The sequence below is a fragment of the Chenopodium quinoa genome, unplaced genomic scaffold, assembly GCF_001683475.1.
Source record: "Chenopodium quinoa cultivar QQ74 unplaced genomic scaffold, ASM168347v1, whole genome shotgun sequence".
Lineage (NCBI taxonomy): Eukaryota > Viridiplantae > Streptophyta > Magnoliopsida > Caryophyllales > Amaranthaceae > Chenopodium > Chenopodium quinoa.
In genome coordinates, this window is record NW_018742263.1 from 5,148,843 (window position 1) to 5,168,820 (window position 19,978).

The window sequence follows — 19,978 nt, forward strand, 5'->3', positions numbered from 1 at the left end:
AATAGCCTGCAAAACATTTTTTTTCAATTTGTAATTATTAATTCTGGGTCTTTTTGTTTGCATTTTTCAAGATTAGTTTATAATACAAATTGTATAACATATACATAAAATAAATTATTCTCAAATGAACTTCTGGAAATTGCACTAAGCTGGTAAAAGGTACAACACGTTTCCCTAAAAGATTATACATGAGCCAAATTGTTAATAACACTTCCTATTATAAAATTTTGCAGCAATACTTCGTATAGATGCATGTCTTAAAATACTAAGTAAAAAGGATCTTAAAATCAAAAATAGTTTTTGTGTACCACGAGCTTTCTCCAAAGAACAATTGCTACCAAGAAAGCTGAATAAAAGGTCCATGTTTCATTTTTGACAAGATATACAGGCACCAAAAAAACAAAACCAAGAAGTCAACAAACCGACTAAAAAACACTAGAAAGGTACGACACTAGCATGGCACTAAGGGGGAACCAGTTTGGAATAGCCATCCTTCGATATCCTCCTTTAGGGAACCTTAGCTAGTTCTAAAGGAACATCTAACGCTAAATTAAAATCATTTGATAGAGCTACACCAATGTTTGCAAGCAAGTTCGCTATGCGATTGCCTTCAGGATAGCCTTGAAGCACCTGGACTTCCCAATCTTCCTTTTGTATCAAATCATTACAGAAATCAATTAAGTAGGCACATTCACTCACATTATCTTGCTTGTTTAATTTGATAGCACTTGAATATAAGCCTTATTATCTAACTACACCACAAGTGTGTCAATACTGAGATCCCTGGCTAAGATCAGACCCTTCTTAAGCGCCAGAATTTCAGCTCGAAAAGCTGAGCAACACCCAAAGTTGGCTGAACACCCAAAGTTGGCTGAACACCTCGAAATTAACTTCTCTCATCTCTGATAATATCCCCTCCCCCAGCTAGCTCAAGAGAGCCATTTGCTGCTCCATCTGTGTTAAGCGTGCATCATCTTACTGGTTAATGGGAATGGGATTGGCTATGACTGCAATGCCTTCTACAGAAGCTCGGTCTGTCCTTTGCTAAAACCGGTAGCAGTTGCAGCAGATGGAACGCGCCCAACATACTCAATGTCGTCAGCAAACACAATGGTCGAAAGATGTGGACATAGATGAGGTGAAATATAGCTGTAAGCGCCCATGTTCATTGGCTCTTCCTGACACCAGACTACCTCAACATCTGCAGCAAATAGTCCAAGTCAAAATTCCTTTTTTTTTTAAATATATAATGGAAATTCTTGTTTATTTATATACTGGAATTTCCAAGTCTAAATTCTGATGCAACCAAAATTCTTGTTACATGATGCTAGAAATCCGATTATTAAGGAAAGTCTTGGTGTGTTTAGGAAACAACAATTATGTATATATCTTGTTTCTTAGTCTTGTATTATTAGGATTCTAGTGCTTTACTTAGTCACCAAGGCTTTGTGCTTAGATATAATGTAGCACATTTCCACAAGTTAAACTAAGTTGATTATATGCAACTTGAAGTAAAATGTGGAACGCTTAAATAACTGAAACTACACATCTCCAATGCCATCCACAGCACCAGCAAATCCCTCATTTTAAGTAAACTAGCTATAACAAATGTAACCAGACCAATTTAAAAACTTGTATATCGATTCAACTCTCAATGGACAAGGTCATATGGGAAAAGGCAAAGCTGCTCCACTCCACAGACCGCAACATCACTGCTATTTTGTTTTTTCCTGTGCTCATCAAGCTGAAAATGATCATACATGTTTTTAAAATGACAACTACTAACGTCCCTGTACCCTATGCCTGATGCATTAAACTATTAAAGGGTGGCTATTTCCCCTGTTTGCATCCTATGCAAGCTTGGCTAACCAAATAATTTTTAATAAGGATGAACTCCTCACCGCAGGGCTGATTTCATATCATGACTCGCTTTTCTCAAGAAACTAAGGCCTGCATTTATAAGAACCGATTCTGCACGTGAGTATTTTTTTTTCTTGGATCTATGATAAGAGTGCTTCTTAGATTTAAGACACTACAACAAATTGACTCTTGTGCCACGAATTATGCCACGGAAATTACTTGAAAATAAAGTGATGATAGATAACTAGAGCAATTACTTGAAAATAGACCAAGAGCAACACAGGACAATAAAATTAAAAGAAGGGAGTATATGCATATATATAAACATCAATCCCAGCATTACCCTTGAACACTTGAAGCAAAGTAATACCCTTGCATATATATCTTTTATTGATGCAACTAGAACTACTAATAATAGTGCAGAATATATGTCAGACCATTTTTTCTAATTTCATATGTTTAAAGTCATAGCTATTAAATTGAATATAGAAATAGTACTCTAATTGGTGATGGTTGAAAGTTTTTAGGTGTACATTGCCATTATTCTAGAAACTAATTATGTGTGATAAATCACTAGATTACATGAAAATTATCTCTCCTCACCAACTGTAACACCAACCCAAAACTTCCATTATCCCGTGATCCGCCATTGATAAACCTTTCTTACCTCTCATCTACTCCAACATCTAAAGATAAATTATTTGTAATTTAAAAAATAATCAATTTTCTCAATTGTGTGTTAACAGCCTGATTAAGGTCGAATAGATAGAAACAAAATTCATGTGCAATTGTTCAATTTTATTCCCCATTTTCTTAGGTCCTAAAACTTGATAAAACAATACTCCATAATTATAATGATGATGTACTATGTATTTGTTAATTGCTTATATTGTACGGAGTAAATAAATAGACTTTACAGATACTTCAAAATTTTCCATGTTTTGGAATTGGATTTAAATTATGAGTATCCAAACGTAACATAAAGCAATTGCAAATTTATACTCTCAAATCAATTGAATGAATTATTATGATAAAATGAATAAACAAAGGAGTGTTACCAAACAATGCTTTTACAAAGATGATGAATGGATGGCGCAGATATGAGATCTCGTCTAGCTTCATGAGAACAGACTACTTTGAACTTGAAATCGCTGATACCATTCGACCGCAATATGCCAGAAAGACGCTATGCGGTGGCGTCAGTGGCGGCGTCATCTGAAAAGAAGAAAAGGAAGAGAGTTGGAGCTCAAGTTTTGTTATTATTTCGAGGATTCATCTTCGAATTCATTCTAATTCCTCCATCTCTTGATCTATGGGAAATGGTGATAGATTAAAAAAAAATCACAATCTATGGAAACCCCAAATTGATATCAATTATGTTAAAAATAAATTAAACCGATAGAATCCCCAAATTGATTTGAAGAAACCTAATTTCAGAGAAATATTAAATTCTAAATCTTGGAGAGAAAGAAATGACCTATAATTTGAGATTTCCTACTTCAGTAGAGAAGAGAGTAGATGACTGAGAAGAGAATGGAACATGAAGAGAAGAACTGAAGAACACAGGAGGGAGTAGGCTTTCCTTCCTTTTTTTTTATTTTTTTTTTTATAATAAATTACATGTATTTGGAGGAAGTTTTTCCGCCAAAGACTGCTTTTAGAGGGGATAATTTCCCTAAAATTTTAACTACGTTGTATGGTTAATTGCTTATGGAGGTAATTTTCCCTCCTAAATTTCACTTGTATATTTTGTAGAATTGCAATATTGATAAAAAAAATATTATTGGTTAACAACTTTATTTATAAAATTGTAATTTAGTATACGACTTTCTTGCTACTTTTTACTTTATTTTTTTGAGTGTAAAACAATTACATAACAATTGAGTAGTAGATATATACTTGTCAAAAAAAAAAAAAAAAGAGTAGTAGATATATGAGCATAGTTGCAAATTTGCATTACACATATGATGGAAAGTTTTATTTAATTACATTATTAGTTTAGTTGTGTGGTCTTGTAAAATATAAATGATGTAATTTAATAGTATTGAAAAACTGCATATGAAGTAATCCTGGGCACCGTGCCGTGCCGGGCCGCCGCGGGCCGTGCCTGGCGGGCCGCGGGCTGGTTCGTGCCGTGCCGGTCGTGCCGGCGGGCCCAGGATTTCGTGCCGTGCCGGCCATTTTCACAGGCCAGCCCACGGCACGGCACGGCCCTCGTGCCTGGCGGGCTCGTGCCGTGCCGGCCACGTGCCGGGCTGCGGGCTGGCCCGCGCGGGCTGGTGCAGTTTCCAATTTTTTTTTTTTTTTTTTTTTTTTTTTTTTTTTTTTTTAATGACAACATTATTAATTAATAAGTTTATAATGTATATAAGTTATAAAATTATAATTATAAGTTTTATAAGGTAACTTATAAGTTTATAACTTATAAGTTATTAAGTTATGAATTTTATAATTATAAGTTGAATATTTATGTTTTATAATTTGTATATTCAATATTTATATTTATATATTTACTTTATACTATTACTTTAAAATTTAATGTTTATGATTTATTAGTAATTGGTATAATTTTATTTTTTTTTAATATGAATTTACAAATTGTAACAAAACGGGGAAAAAAAGGCAAATTGGACTTTGGATGTGAATAATGCGTACTTTATATTATTATTACTTGAGTTGAGAAAATTGTACAATGATAACAATGATAAAAATCATACAATGATGGTATTAAACAAAAATTGGAAAATGATAAAATTGATATTTTTAAAATCGTACAATATACAATAATTGTCTATTCTTCTTCTCCTTCTTCTTGCTCGTCTTCGTCTTCGTCTTCGTCTTCGCCTTCGCCTTCAAGGTCATCGGCTAGTTGCATAGATTGGGAACTAGCCGAACCCGAACCGGAAGCGGAGGTTCCTTCTTCGTTGTCGTTGTGGTCGTAAGAACGGTCTTGTGAGCGATTTTCCGCATCCAACCAATCTTTGAAACACACGCACATTTCTAGTGTTCGGGTTTTAGACTTGTTCTTCTATCGTCTAAAACCCTTCCGGATGCGCTGAAAGCTCGTTCGGAGGCGACGGAGGAAACTTGGATAGCAAGAATGTCTCGTGCCATTGCCGCCAAAGTTGGATGCTTCGAGCTTTGTTGTTTCCACCATGCAAGGAGGTCGAGGCTGTTTATCTCATCGTCGTCCATGCCTTTGGTGAAGTCGTAACTCAGGTACATCTGCAACTCCGAGACGTCGCTTTGCGTTCTCCTGATTGATGAATCACCTGAAAACCTTGAAATCAAGTTAGTAGCTTGTGAAAATAAATGTTTGGCCTTCTTACTTACGTTTTTAGATGGTTGGGAAGGCCCTGAGCGAGGAACGGTGCCATATTTGGCTTCATAGACTCTATATAAAGCAAAAAACTGATCCTTCACATTAGTCTTATAGTTTTCTACATCATCGTCAAGAAACATGCATTGAAAGTAAATGTCAACTAACATAAATGTGTTTTCATACTTTTGCCTAGGATCTAATATGGAAGCAAAAATATAAATCAAAGGAATCTCACTATAATATTTACGCCACTTTTTTTCCATTGCTGGAAGATACTGATCATAATCACTTTGATCGCGATGATCAGCGAAAAGTTGGGCGAGTAAGCATGCATTAGAAAGAAAGTTTTGAGCACAAGGATTGTAAACAGTAGAAAAACAATACGTCATGTTATATAATAACTGTAAAAATTGCATATATCTTTCACAGTTATTCCAATCATCATCATACAAAGCATTTTGTGGAAATTTTTGGTTGTAAAATAATGTTAACGGGCCCTTGTACTCAATTGCCTTTGTTAACATGTCATAGGTGGAATTCCACCTAGTTGGGCAATCGGTTCTAATTTTTATTACCCTTATCTTTTGTTGTTTTAGAAAACTCTTCCATTCTTGGTATCTCATGTTAGAGCTATTAATAGACATAATAGCATCTCTGATTTTGCTGTAGTATGGGCCAATTGCCCGAACTCCATCCTGTACACATAAGTTAAGTACATGGCAAACACATCTAGTATGAAGAGCTTCACCGTCTAATAGTACATCGGTTAAGTTTTGTTTGATAAGATTAGCTGTGTATGTCATAGAGGTTGCATTATCAAAAGTCATAGACATCATTTTATCTCGAAGGTTGTATTCGTCTATTGCTTGCATTAAATGGTGAGCAATGTTAATGCCGGTGTGTGGGTATTCCAGCATTTTGAAATGTATTATTCTTTTTTGTAACATCCATTGATCATCTACCCAATGGCAAGTCACACATAAATAGTGATATTTATAACCACTATCCCAAGAATCGGCTGTTAAAGATACTCTACAGTTAAGGTTACTCAATTCGGCTTGTAACCGGACTTTGTACTCTAGGAAATTTTTCATTGCTGCGGAACGAACGGTTTTCCTAGAGATTCTTTTATGTTGGGGTTGTAGTGCTTTGTTAATGTAGGTGTTGAATGCGTCACTTTCCGAGAAAAGAAAAGGTTGTTCAGCGTGTACTATCATTTTTCCTAGTTCATCCCTATCCCTCTCATAGTTGTATGTAAAGCCGTATGGATGGAATTGGGAAATTTTGGGCTGGGTTGGATCACTAGCTGGTTTTGCACAAGCTTTCATGTGTCTAGATAAGTGTCCCGTCCCGTTTTTGGTAACTGCCGTGAATACACTATTACATGTTTTACATTTTGCCCATTGTTCACCATCTTTACTTAGGACAAAATAACGCCATACCTCACTCCTTCGGTTTTTCAAAAGTAGCATCTCAGTTTCGGTTAACCATTCATGATGTGTGTATTGGTTAGTAGGGGGACTAGTGGGAGTGGCAGTAGAAGGGGTAGTAGAACCGGAGGGAATTCGGGTACTTTCTTGGCTACCTTGGCTAGAACAATAGTTTTGTTGATTACCGATATAATTAGGTGGAAATTGGTATGGTGGTTGTGGAAATTGGTTTAGTGGTGGTGCTGGAAATCCTGACGTATTATATGGCTCATAGCCCGGGGGGAAGTAAATGGGGTCATTGGTTTGACTCGTAATTTGGGGGCTCGTTGTATTTGGTGGTTCCCTAGAACTACTACTACGGATAAGTCGACCTTTCCCCCTAGACCTAGATGATGGGTTGTTCGATGCCATAATTAACAATTAATTTTTTAATAAAAAGTGGTTAACTATAATAATAATAATTAATAACAACAATTTTAACAATAAAAATATCAATAATAATAATTAATAACAACAACTATAACAATAACAATAACAACAAAAATAAATAATAACAACAATTGTAACAATAATAATAATTAATAACAACAATTATAACAACAACAATAACAATTAACAACAATAATAATTAAACAAGATTATTCTAATAATAACTATAAAACAATAATAAATTTAAGATTAGTTTAGATCTTACAACCGTGCTTCAACGCTCCACTAATTACGATTACGAACTTTTTAATTTTTTCCGATATTAGGAAAATAATTAGAGAATTTAAGAGAATAATTAGAGAATTTAAGAAAATAAGGATTATTAGAGATTTAGAGAATATAAGAGATAAGAAGAAGAGATTGTGATTTTGTGATTTGGGAATGAAATGGAGGTGAGTATTTATAGAATTTTTGGCAAAAAACTAGCCGTTTAACTAGCCGTTGGCCCGCGGGCCGTGCTTGCGGGCCGTGCCTGCGGGCCGTGCCTTCGGGCCGTGCCTGCGGGCCGTGCCTGCGGGCCAGCACGGCGGGCCTTGCTCGTGCTCGTGCCGGGCCGTGCCTGGGAATTCTCCACCGTGTCCGTGGCACGGCCCGTGGCACGGAAGTCGACGTTCGTGCCGTGCCGTGCTTGACTTCGGGCCGTGCCGGGCTGCTCCGAACGGCGGGCCGTGCCGGGCGGCACGCGGGCCAACCCGGCCCGTGCCCAGGTTTAATATGAAGTGAGCTAGCTAGACCAAAGACTAAACTATTACTTCCTCCGTTTTCTTTTAGATGCAACACACCCTTTAGCGCGGTAATTAAGAAATGTGGGGTTTACATGATATAATAAACTTTAAAATAGGATGAGTGATTCTTAGGAGTGTAATTTAGTGGGTCATGTGCTTTAAATAAGGGATATAGTATAATTTTTCCCTAAAGTAACTTTCCTTTTACAGTGTGTTTTAAGTATTGTGACATTTCCTTCTTAGGAAAGTGTTGCAAGTAAGAGAAAACGGAGGAAGTACATAATATGACTAGGTTTACTCTAAATGTATCAAGTTTTAATTCGAGATAGTTCATTTCGAATTGAAAACCCTTACGAGTATATGAGTATGGCTAGATAAAAATATTTGGAATCAAGTTGTTAAAACGTGTTTTAACAACCAGCTAATATTACTCAGCTCTAATAATGTTGTTAGTCAACTTTTATTAGATTATTAAGATAGTATTTGGAGTATTAACTAGTAAGTTACTCTGTGACTATTTTTTTATTTGGCCTTAGTTAAATAGGTAAAATGATAAATTGATGTAATAACCTCATTAAATATTCAAATCTTAGTTGTAAGAAAAAATGATAATGTTTATCATTACTTGACTTTATAGCAATGATTTTGTTACATTGTTTTCAACACTAATGTTTAATTGCTTGAATACACGGAAGTTCACAAACAGTTTAGTTATTGACTCGATCCAAACTCGTCCCGAATACCCAATTTGCAAAATCTAGTTATTACATGATGATGTGGTAATTTTGTTATTCACCTAAATCATTTTTAGTTTTTGACCCATTAATCAATAAGAATTATATATACTACGTATATAGGAAACAATATAATAGTGTGTGTACTTGTTAGAAATCAACATTATTAATCTTTTATTAATAATCAATTGTTATAATTGAAATTACTTACTCTACTTTTCTAACAAACGACTGGGGTTTTATAGACTTGTTCTCTTTAACTTATTTCAGATAATTATTACTTATTCCTTAATAAATCCAGATCAGAACTTTTAATTATAATCACTTACTTATTGCTAAATATGGTTAATTTTGTATTTTGTTTTGATAATTATTAAATCAAATCAGACTAGACCAAATCTAAAAATTTAGATCATATCAGATAAGACACTAAACAAAACCTTACTATATCTCCTTGTCTTAGGTGACACTACAACAAATTGACACTTGTGCCACATCAAAATATATAGTTTTGGGGCATACATAACTTAACCCAAAGTCCAGTAACATTCATTCAAGTTAAAAAAAAGCTTTGACTAATGTCAATATATTAGGAAATAATTATTATATTCACGACTAATTAATTTTAATCATGAGTACATATTATATAATATATTCTATAAAATTTCTATATATATAGTAGTACCTTTGATTCTAACTATATATATATATATATGTGTTATACCTGTATAAAGTATCACTTGAGCTTTGTTTGTTATTCTATATGTTATATTATAAGATCATGCTTCCTTCCTTAAATTAAAAAAAAGAGTATAACCACGAATTGCTAGATTTTTTTTTAAAAAAAAAAAATAAAGAAAAATAAAAAAATAACCCTACTGATGTGCTGATTAGGCAGCTAATTAGCCAAAACAAAAACATCACACAAATCCCAAAATTGATTAGGCGCTAAATTCCCTTTCATTAGCTGCCAACTTATTAAAAAAATTAGCTAAACCACAAAATTCCCCTCAAAAATTAGAATCTTTCCCGAAAAAAAAAAGAAAAGAAATCAAAAATCTTTTGCAGAAGAATCAAAACCGTTCGAACTATCCCTAATTCGAAGAGTCGACTAACGCTCGCAAGATCAATTCTTGGACAAAATTTCAAGGTTAGATCTATAACCTGTTCGTTTATCTCATATGTAGTGTTTTACTATGTGAATCAATGGTGATTTAATCTATTTTTTCCAATACCTATGTGGTAGCAATTGAAATACGTTGGACTCTACTTCCTATGCTTGAATAGAATTATTCTCGAATTTTGATTATATTTTTGCAATTTCAGCTTCAATTTGGTGTGGCTCAACTGATTTTGCTCTCGCTTTCCTGTTTTCATTTAATTAATTCGATTTTTTTGTAAAAAGTAATTTCTTTGATTATACCTTTTTTTTTTGTATAATTTGTTCAATCTTCTGATAATTTGTTTGCATGTGCTGCTATTCAGTTTTTTTGGGCTTAAAAATCAAGTATAACAATTTTTCTGTTAATATGATTCAATGTTAATCGATTATCAAATATGTGCAATTCAACTCTTCAATTTACTCTGTGAAAGCTCTTTTTCAAGTGTGTGTGTAAGGGAGGGGGAGGGTATATAGTTAAGGCCAGGGGCAGTGTGCAGGGAGCACTAGTAGGGAAAATTCATATAGCGTTGCCCGAAAATCCAACAACTGAAGACTGAAGAAACAATTAACAGATCACCATTTACTTCTAGACTCTCTTTCTATTCCTATCAAATGATTGAATTGAAAAATGATAACTTATAGCTCTTTAAAAAATAGATACCAAGTCTAACTATAACTTTACTGCAATATGAAAGTTTAAGAAACAAACTATGGAGTAATGCATGAAGTATATAAAATAGTAGAATGTAAGAAATAGTACATTTGCAATTATTTTGTCTTCCCTAATTAAAGTCATTCATATTTAGTGGGGGACCATATATCTTATGCGTTACTGAGAGGCAATGCACAATGTATCTCGAGACAGTTATATGTAGTGGGGGAAGCCATAGAAAACGAAAGATAAACAGAGTCACATAATAACAAAACCAATAGTCCAACAAAACAAAAGTAAATGATGATTTAAATAATTTCAGGTCCACTTAGATAATAAGTAAGACTATTTATCAAACCAAACCCACTGAAATTAGAACAAAAGCTTAATCTTAAACTACTACTACATAATACTAGCTCTAACTACAAATCTATTGCAACATAAACTGACAAATTCTGTTGGAAATGTGCCATTCTAGTCATTGTGAATTATGTATGACTATTGATAATTATTATTATTACTTTTCAATTTTTTTAATAATTAGCTCTCTTTGCATTTATAGCTTTTATTTTCACATGGATACTCTGGATGTTCAAAAGAGGTTAGAGTGGATGAGGTGTGCTAATAGGACAGACAATCTCTATATAAATGGAGTTAATTCCTTTCTTCAATTTGCTTTTGGTGACTTAGAAACAAATAGTGATTTAGGAGAAGAGGAAAATAAGGTACCTTGCCCTTGTAATCGATGCAACAATGGTCCACATAAAACAAGGGACGAAATTTACACCGACTTGATAGTGAATGGAATCGTGCAAGGTTATGTTCGTTGGATCTATCATGGAGAATTCAAACCCCCACAAAAGAAAAGTAGAAATTATTTGGGAGATAGTGCTCATGATGATATATAGAATGATCCATGACAGGTTTAGTCCCGGAGTTTCTAATAATGATGACATAGATGACATGTTAGATGCTGAGCAACAACCTAAGGAGTTTGATCAACCTAGATATATAAAAGGATACAAAAGAGGCAAAAATGTTTGAAAATTTGATGAGGCAAACTTTATACCCCGGGTGTAATGAATTTTCTATATTGTCATTCATTTTGAAGTTATTCCAAATCAAATGTATGGATGGCATGACTAATAAAGCTATTACTAGTATGCTTCATATGTTCAAAAATGCTTTGCCTAAAGGTGCTGATTTGCCATCAAATTATTATGAAGCACGTAAGATGATTACTAATCTTGGTTTCGATTATGAAAAAATAGAAGCATGTGAAAATGATTGTATGCTATTTTGGAAAGAGAATGCTAACCTTGAAAAGTGTTCCATATGCGATACTAAGCGTGATAAAGCTTCTCCTAAAGTGTTACGCTATTTCCCACTAACTTCGAGGTTGCAAAGGCTATTCATGTCGTCCAAAACAGCAAATGAGATGAGGTGGCACTCTGATAAACGAGAAGATGACGGAGTACTTAGACAATTGTATGTAATAACTACTCTTTCTAATTTTAACTTTTGATTCTTGCCATATGTAGGACTACAATACTCTATGATGTCACATCAAGCCTTAATCAGTACCTTTACTACATTCTATCATTTTCCAAAAAGCTCAAAAGGCTACACTAAATAAACTAATGAGACAAGCCCTGCCTGTACACTAGCCCCCTCCCTTCCTGCATACCAGCCCCCTCCCCCTCCCTGCCTGCACACCTGCCCCGACCCCCTCGTGCCAGATGCCACCTGCCTGCACATACCTGCATCCCCTCCCTACTTGCACACCAGCTGAATACTTTTTTTTTTTAAGCGGAAGCAGTGTTTGGGGCAGGATTGCTTGTTGTGAGAACCGGATTTGTTAGTGATATGACTCAGAGGGAGTCATCCCACATTACAGAACCCCCAAATGATGGAGCAGTGTAGAGTTGCTCCCTTGCATCTAGCCCCCTAAGTCTTAGAGGTGCTACAGCGGTTCTAAGACTTAAAGGAGACTGATGATTCACGACTGAAAAATCTGCTGAGATTTTGATTTTTCTACTGAAAAATCTGAACTGCTTTGATAATAATCTTACTTTCTTGCTACAGCATCGGAATATTCCGCTCGCTGAAAATATTCTGACTTTTGCTGAAAATTTCGATTTCCCTGCTGAAGTTTTTAATTTTTCTACTGAAAAAATCTGGTTGACTTGCTGAAAAATCAGATTCTTCTTGCCGAGGAACTTTATTTCCTTGCAAAAATTTCATTTCTTCTTCTGAGAAGCCTACAACCTCGCTGAAATTCTCATTTTTCTGCTGGAAATGCTGACTCCTGCTGAAATTTTGCAAGGATATAGCTTTTTCTTCTTGAAAATCTTGTTGTTTTTTGAAACATTTGATTATCCTGCTTGCTAAAAAGTTCTGATTTTCGCTGGAAACTTCGATTTTCTTGCTTAAACTCTGACTGACTTGGTGAAAAATCTGGTTTCTCTTGCTGAGAAATATTACTGCTTTGCCAAAATCTTGAATTATCTTCTGAGAAGCTTTCTTCCTTGGTGAAATTCATATTTTCCATTGAAAAAACTGAAACTACTGCTTAGATTTTGTGAGAATATCGATTTTTCTTCTGAAAAATCTTACTGTCTTGCTGAAAATTCTGATTTCTTTTGCTGACAAACCTTGCTAATTTTCAAGAGTCATCAATGTTGAGCTAGCTGCTGCAGTTCTTAGCTGATCTGAAATCTTATCAAACTGAAGAATTTGACTTTGAATTTATTGTCCTTTACCCACTTATTGAATTGTGGGAGTTCTTCTGCTCTTACATCCTCTACACAAGCTATAAAATTTTGCATCAAACTCGGCGGCAGCTCACTGCTGCGAAGCTAGACTTTGTGCTCCGCAATATTATGCTGACTGGTAGGAAAACGCTTTGATCAGACTAATTTTGTCGATCAGAGTACAGTAGGAGCCTTTACTTCCTTTGTACGTATGATCATGACATCCTAGAGGAGTCAGGTATCACTTTGACGTTATACCTAAACAATCATACTTTTTCTTCAATAGTAAAATCAAGGAGCAGTAGCTTGTAGGCTTTAGGGTCTGTAGGCCTTATTATCCAACAAAACTTGCACACCAGCTGAATTTTTTTTTTTTTTTTTATTAGCTGAATTCTTAACACATGGAAATTTAAATTCTGTTGGACATAACTAAATGTCATTAGCTTCTAAACGACTAAAAATTTTACGAAGTAATTCTCGTACTTATTCAAAATATGCAAACGTACAATAATTGGGAGTGTAATTTGATTCTAAAAACTCTGTAATGTTTGTAGAAGAAGAAGAATGGCGGGAAGTGTTCTCGAGTTGATGTATTGGTTGCAACTCGTACAAGAAAATCTGAGAAGGCTGTAAATGCAATCAATTTGGCAAATAACACTCATGCAGTAGTAAGTTTATAAGTTTTATGTTTGTTATTTTCTATTTAACATTTACCATCTTATCTTCTAACTTAATATTGTTTATTCATAGGATGAGATAAACAAATTAAAGGAACAAAGAGAGCAAGGTCTTAATGAGAAAACAGATGAGCAAATTATTCAGGATGTGCTTGGCAAAGATACACATGGGTATTTGAAAGCTCATGGACCTGGTAGAAGTATAACGCAACATTTTAAAGTAAAGCCCTCTCGAATTGATCTTACTCAAGAGGTGAATGAAGTTATAAAGAAAGCAGATCAAGCAATTGAAGATGAAAGAAAAGAAGCTGAAACTGCTAGAACAGAAGCAGAACAGGCTAAAATAGAAGCTGAACAAGCCAAAAAAGAGGCGGAAACTGTTAAGAATGACGTGGACAGAAAAATTGCTGATAATAATGCAGTTTGGGAGAAGAAGTTTAGTCAACTTCTGGATTTTCTTGGAGCAGGAAGTTCATCAGATTCTGATGATTTAGGAAGTCAAGGTTCAAGGGAATGAAGTAAGTAATGCTATCTTCACCTGTTATACATTATTCATTGGTGCATGATTCATCTTAGATATAAGTTTATGAGCTTAAAGTAGTTATACATTATTCACCTGTTATACATTATTCACCTGTTATAGCAGCAGTAGTTAGACATTAAAGAATTTTTCCATGTGCGAGTTGTTATAATTTATGAGCTTAAAGTTAATTGTTCTATATTTTGTGTCAATTTGACTTTTTCATTTCGAAAACATATCCTTATTTTGGTGCTCTTTTTGATAAAAATATTAACTTGATCATTTATCTATTTATTCATTGTAGGTAACAAGGAGCGGAGCACAGACATATTGTCACATTGTACATATATATAGAGTATATATTGTTCTTCAGCAAAACGATTTGAGTGTTTTATTTTTTATTTATTTTAGTAAGAGTGAGCTAGTGATGAGACAATGAGACAATTGATTTCTAGTATGTTTGTATGTATGGATATCGAATTCAAGTATGTTTGAATGAATGGGATTCCAAGACATAATATCACCTTTTTAATGTTATATATCGATTTCAAGAATGACAAATATGACATATTTGAGAAAAACTCGATCTTTAATATTCAGTTATGCGTATACCATAAATGCTGCAACAAATTAAAGCTTATGCCCATTGAAATTATTAGCCACGATAGTCATTAGTGTAAAATGATATTATTTGTCACGATAGTAATGTGGCAATGGATTTATTTGCCACGGTATTATTTGTGGCAAATAAATAATTAGCTACAGTATATTGCGGCGACAAAGTTTATTAGCCACGGTAATATTTGTGGCAAAGAAGATTACTGGTCACGGTAATATTTGTGGCAAAGAAGATTACTGGTCACGGTAATGTTTGTGGCAACTAAGTTTATTAGCCACGGTAGAATTTGTGGCAAAGAACTTGTTAGCCACATTAATATTCGTGGCAAGTGAATTTGTTTGCCACGTTACATACCCGTGGCATAAAATTCGAAATTTGCCACGACATCCATTTTCCCGTGGCAAATTTCCTAGCCACGGCCTCTTGTGTCACAAGAGTAAATTTAAAAAATTCCCGTGGCTACACTACATTGCCACAAGAATTTTAAACTTGTGCCACGATTTTACTCGTGGCACAAAGGTGAATTTGTTGTAGTGTAATCTGACGGCTCCTCCTGATAGGATTTCAATTACGTGGTAGGGACCTATCCAATTAGGTTTGAATTTACCTCTTGGATCGGTTGGTGGACCCCTAACCTCCTTTAGTACAAAATCACCTTCTTTTATATTTCTAGGCTTTACCCTTTTATTAAAATGACGTGTGGTGTGCCTCAGTCGTATGCAACCAAAAATATCACAACTAAGCTAACTGCAAATAAACGTAGTTAGGGAAGTCGAGTTCGAATCCACAGGGAAAAAGGGACTAATAACTGGAAACCTAAGTGGAAATACTCTAGGACGGTAGTAACCTAAGTAACGAGGGGGGTTTTCACGAGCAATGATGATAAATGAACTAAGTAAGAACAACGAACGTAATGAATAGGTAATCAATGAGAAGAACGGTCTTGGTTATGCGAAATCCACTAATGAACATACAAATTGATCATAGAAGTCTCCTCAATCAAGCTCTATTGAACACCTTGTTGTAGAATTCCTAGATTCTAAATTCTCATAAATAGTTAGAAATAGCAAAGCGCTCCTTTCTAACCCTTTCCAATGCACAATTCAAGACAAGCGCTCTAAATTATCCACAAGAAGAAAATAAACGGAGAAATCAACAAGGATTGAATAAATTAACACAAGCGGGCTAATTTCTTCAATAATATTATTCCCTCTTCAAGTTATCAACCAAAAGCATGCATCAATAACCTAAAGTTGCTACTTTGGAAAGATTAATTAGATGCAAGCGAATCCAATAATTCTAACCTAGCAATTGATTAAAGCAAATCATGAAATTAATTCAAGGAACAATATATATTCAATAGATATTAAGAGAAGAAAGATCTCACAATTCGTAGCTAAAAGCTTCAATCTTTAACCAAGAATCCGGAAGATTAAGCTTCCATGGATTCTAATTCCAAAACAAAGAATTCTGAAAATTCCAAGAAAACCCTAGAAAGCTTTTTTTTCTCAAAACTTAATTCTCCTTTTCTAACTTCAAACTTAATTAAAACTAAGCTATTTATATGTTTCTATATTTTAATAACATAACACAATAGTAATAATAAAATAATATCCAAAACACGAGCCAAAACAAAGCCAAATTGCTGAAAATTAACCAAAACAGCCCGAATTTCTGCCAGAGCCGCTGCCAGCTGCTCTGGACCCGCTGGCAGCTGCTCTGGCAGCCCCTCACTCTGGTATACCCGCTGCCAGCGGCTCTGGCCAGCTGCCAGCGGCCCTGGCAGCGGTTCCTGCTGTTTTCGCCTTCTTTCCTTGCTTATTCTTCTTGCTTTGCTTCACCTTTTCCTCAAGCTTTCTTCCTTGCTCTTCCATGCTCCATCACAACTCTCAAATCACGAGCCAAGGTCCATCCTTCTTACATAACTCTTCATTGGTTCCCGAGCTCACTCACTCACTTATACTCATAAATCCCGCCTTTTGCACATAAGTGAGATCACAGCCCAAAACTCACAAAAGCTAACAAAAGTACATATAAAGCATCAAAACACACCCTAAAATGCTTCTCTCAACCCATGATAAGAAGGCTTATCAAATTCCCCCATGCTTGAACCTTTACTCGCCCTCGAGTAAACTTAGAGAATAAAACACATCCTCCTCACTAAGGTTCAAAACAGAAGATGGTGGAATCAAACTAGCTCTATGCACTCAAACTCAACAAAACATCCTAGTACTTATCAACCAATCACAATCACACTCCCCCATACTTCACACTTTGAATCTCCCTTTTTTCTTATTTATCAATTCATCCCCAAAATCAACTTGGAACGATAAACGCATAGCCATGAGTATGAATATTCTCAACCGCCTAAAGAAATGAAATTTTTGATAAAATTGGGCAAACAAAAACTCAACTTAACCAAAAATCTCATAAAAACACTTCCACATTCAAGAGTGAAAACAAACAACTCATGCTCTCAAATTCCTAAGATGATCAACAAATTCCCCCAAAATCTCAACTATCTCCCAAAATCACCAAGATGAAACCTACCCCGACACCTCCTTATATCTCCTCCCCTTATGACACCGACTCCGGCAAATAGATGCGAAATTTCCTTGAAAAATCAAATTCATGAACATTTCTCTCTTTTTTCTCTCATTTTGCCTAGGAGCCCTTTCGGGTTTTCATCCTAGCCTCTCATCTTTTTCCAAATCTCACTTTCTCACCCACTCATTAGCCACTTTTTTGCTTAGGTCGCCCTTTCGGGTTTTCAACCTAACCGGGCCCCCATTTTTGCCTAAGCCGCCTTTTCAGGTTTTCGACTTAGCGGGTTTCTTTTTCTTTTTTCTTTCTTTCTTTTTTTTTTTTCATACTTTTTTCTGTTTTTTTTTTCAAGCTTGCTTCATTGAACCACAATTAAGATAGTTATACAAAACATGAAATCAAGATAACTATACAAAATTCAAAGAATATATGCAAGAATTTCTTCCCCCCCCCTACTTGAATGAAGCATTGTCCTCGATGCAAGAACAACTACAATGAAACCAAAAGTAAGGGAAAAAGAAGAAAATCGTTACCATCTCAATGAGAGGGACCTCCAGAGCCAGAAGAGCCGGCATCGCCCCGAGAAGCACGCCTCTCGGAACGACGCAAAGCACGGGATGCCAAATGATCCATGAACGCCTCAGTTGGAGGCTCATACAGCGGATACTGAGTGGTGTAAAACCGACTCATGCTTCTTTGATATGCAAGCAGCTCGTGCATCCCATCGCACACCTCCTCTAGTCTATCATCCACATCAGCCCTCCATCGAGGCCAATCATCGTGCTGCACTCCAGCAGCATCCTCACCCCCTTCCTCATCAACAAACTCTCCGCCCATATGAACATCGGGATTCTCCTCTCCCATGTTCTCAACTATGATTTCAGCATCTCCCAAATAAGGAGCAACATCCGGGTCGGGCGGAAGGAAAAAGTCTGCAGCAGTAGGGCCAAAAGGTAATGCTCGTCCCTCGGGACGAGGAAGTCTCAAATAGTTCAAACCCTGCGGTCCGTATCGCCAGAAATAACTACCGGCGACGGGGGAACGCGATAATAAACCGATCTTGACCAGAGTCATGATGTTATATGTCAAGTATGTCGAGTCTACTGGCACAAGATCCTCAGGGGGTGGAACATTCAAATAACAGGCTAGCAAAGAGACCATGCCACCCATACTAATATGGCCACTGGAGTTGGACTTCACCTTTACACAACTATCAACAAAAATCTCCACCCAATTTGGCGTACCGACACCTTCAGGGGTCATCGCCCACAAATACGACAATGTGACTTTGGGGACCTTAGTGGCCTCCCCTTGGCATAGAATAGTGGACGATATAAACCTATGCACCAGTCTAAGGCATGGGTGGGTGATTTTGAAGCTATGATCACCATGAGGGTCAACTTCACAACCAGTTATAGCCCTCCAAAATGTTCGGGACGAGTACGTGCTATAATCACCCCAACGGTTCACCAATGGGGGTGCATCCCAACCAAATGCCATACGCAAATCATCATAAGACATCACATAATTCCTATTGTTCAAATTAAAGGATATTTGTTCACGTCCTTTAGTAAGCGTTGAAAGGAATTCATATGTATACCTGACATAGGTGGGAGCGCATTTGGTCATGAAATTCTCGAGACCCACGTTCCTTAGCAAGAGCCGCACTCCTTCCTCCATCTCTAGCTCTTGTAGAGCTTCTAAGTCAAAGAACTTGGTGCATTGCACCGTTCGTCGGGGTTGTTGAAGCTTAGTCCATACGCCCTTCTCCTTGGAATGCAACCGAACACCCATGAAACCATCCCCTTGAGGCAATGGAGGTGCCTCCCCTTGACTTGAAGAAGCCCCTTGCTTCTTGCCCCTTGAGGGTCTTGATGGAGATGAAGCCTTGGACCTCTTGTTATCCCTTCCCATGACTTTAGTTGTATGCTTGAATCTTCACCCTCACCTTCAATTACAAGAAGTTCACGTTGCACAACCTCACAACCACTCAATGTCACCCTTGGAATCAAGAGCAAATGGAAAACCTAGGTGAAATTGTGATGGGAATTGAGAATTTGATGAAAGATGAAGATTTGGGAAAGGGAAATTGGTAGGAATTTGGTATAATTGGAGTAGGGGAATGAATGAGTAGAGAGAAGGAAAAGAAAAGGAGTAAGGGTTTATGTGAATTGGGGTTGAGGGAAGAAATAATGAAGTTGGAGTTGGAAAAGGGGAAATAAGGGGAAAAAAAAAATCGGGGAGAGCTGTAGGAGCCGCTGGTAGCGGCTTGAGGCCCGCTGCCAGCGGCTCTGGCAGATTTTGGTGAATTTTTTTTTTTTTTTTTTTTTTTTTTTTTTTTTTTTTTTTTGAAATTAACAAAACGTAGAGGGGGGGGCCCGCTGGCAGCGGCTCAGGAGCAGCTACCAGCGGCTGGGACAGAAACAAAGGGGTTTGGGCTGCAAGAAGACCCGCTGGTAGCGGCTGCAGAGCAGCTGCCAGCGGCTTCTGC

General features: G+C 36.3%; 1 protein-coding gene and 1 long non-coding RNA gene across 3 annotated transcripts; one reads left to right on the top strand and one right to left on the bottom strand.

Annotated features, from left to right (window-relative positions):
- Window positions 1-281: 281 nt before the first annotated feature.
- Window positions 282-3,672, bottom strand: LOC110683889. 2 transcript variants are annotated; one of them, XR_002503705.1, is made up of 3 exons: window positions 3,338-3,672; window positions 2,919-3,075; window positions 282-1,201 (listed from the first exon to the last, which is right to left on the bottom strand). It is a non-coding gene; the product is annotated as an uncharacterized LOC110683889 (long non-coding RNA). The 2 variants fall into 2 exon arrangements; XR_002503704.1 differs by having other exon boundaries at window positions 2,919-3,669.
- A 5,229-nt stretch (window positions 3,673-8,901) lies between these two features.
- Window positions 8,902-14,905, top strand: LOC110682997. The gene is made up of 5 exons (XM_021859336.1): window positions 8,902-8,913; window positions 9,582-9,710; window positions 13,682-13,795; window positions 13,878-14,322; window positions 14,629-14,905. The coding sequence occupies exons 1-4, from the start codon at window positions 8,902-8,904 to the stop codon at window positions 14,319-14,321; spliced, it is 699 nt and encodes a 232-aa protein (XP_021715028.1). The 3' UTR covers window position 14,322; window positions 14,629-14,905.
- The last annotated feature ends 5,073 nt before the right edge of the window (window positions 14,906-19,978 follow it).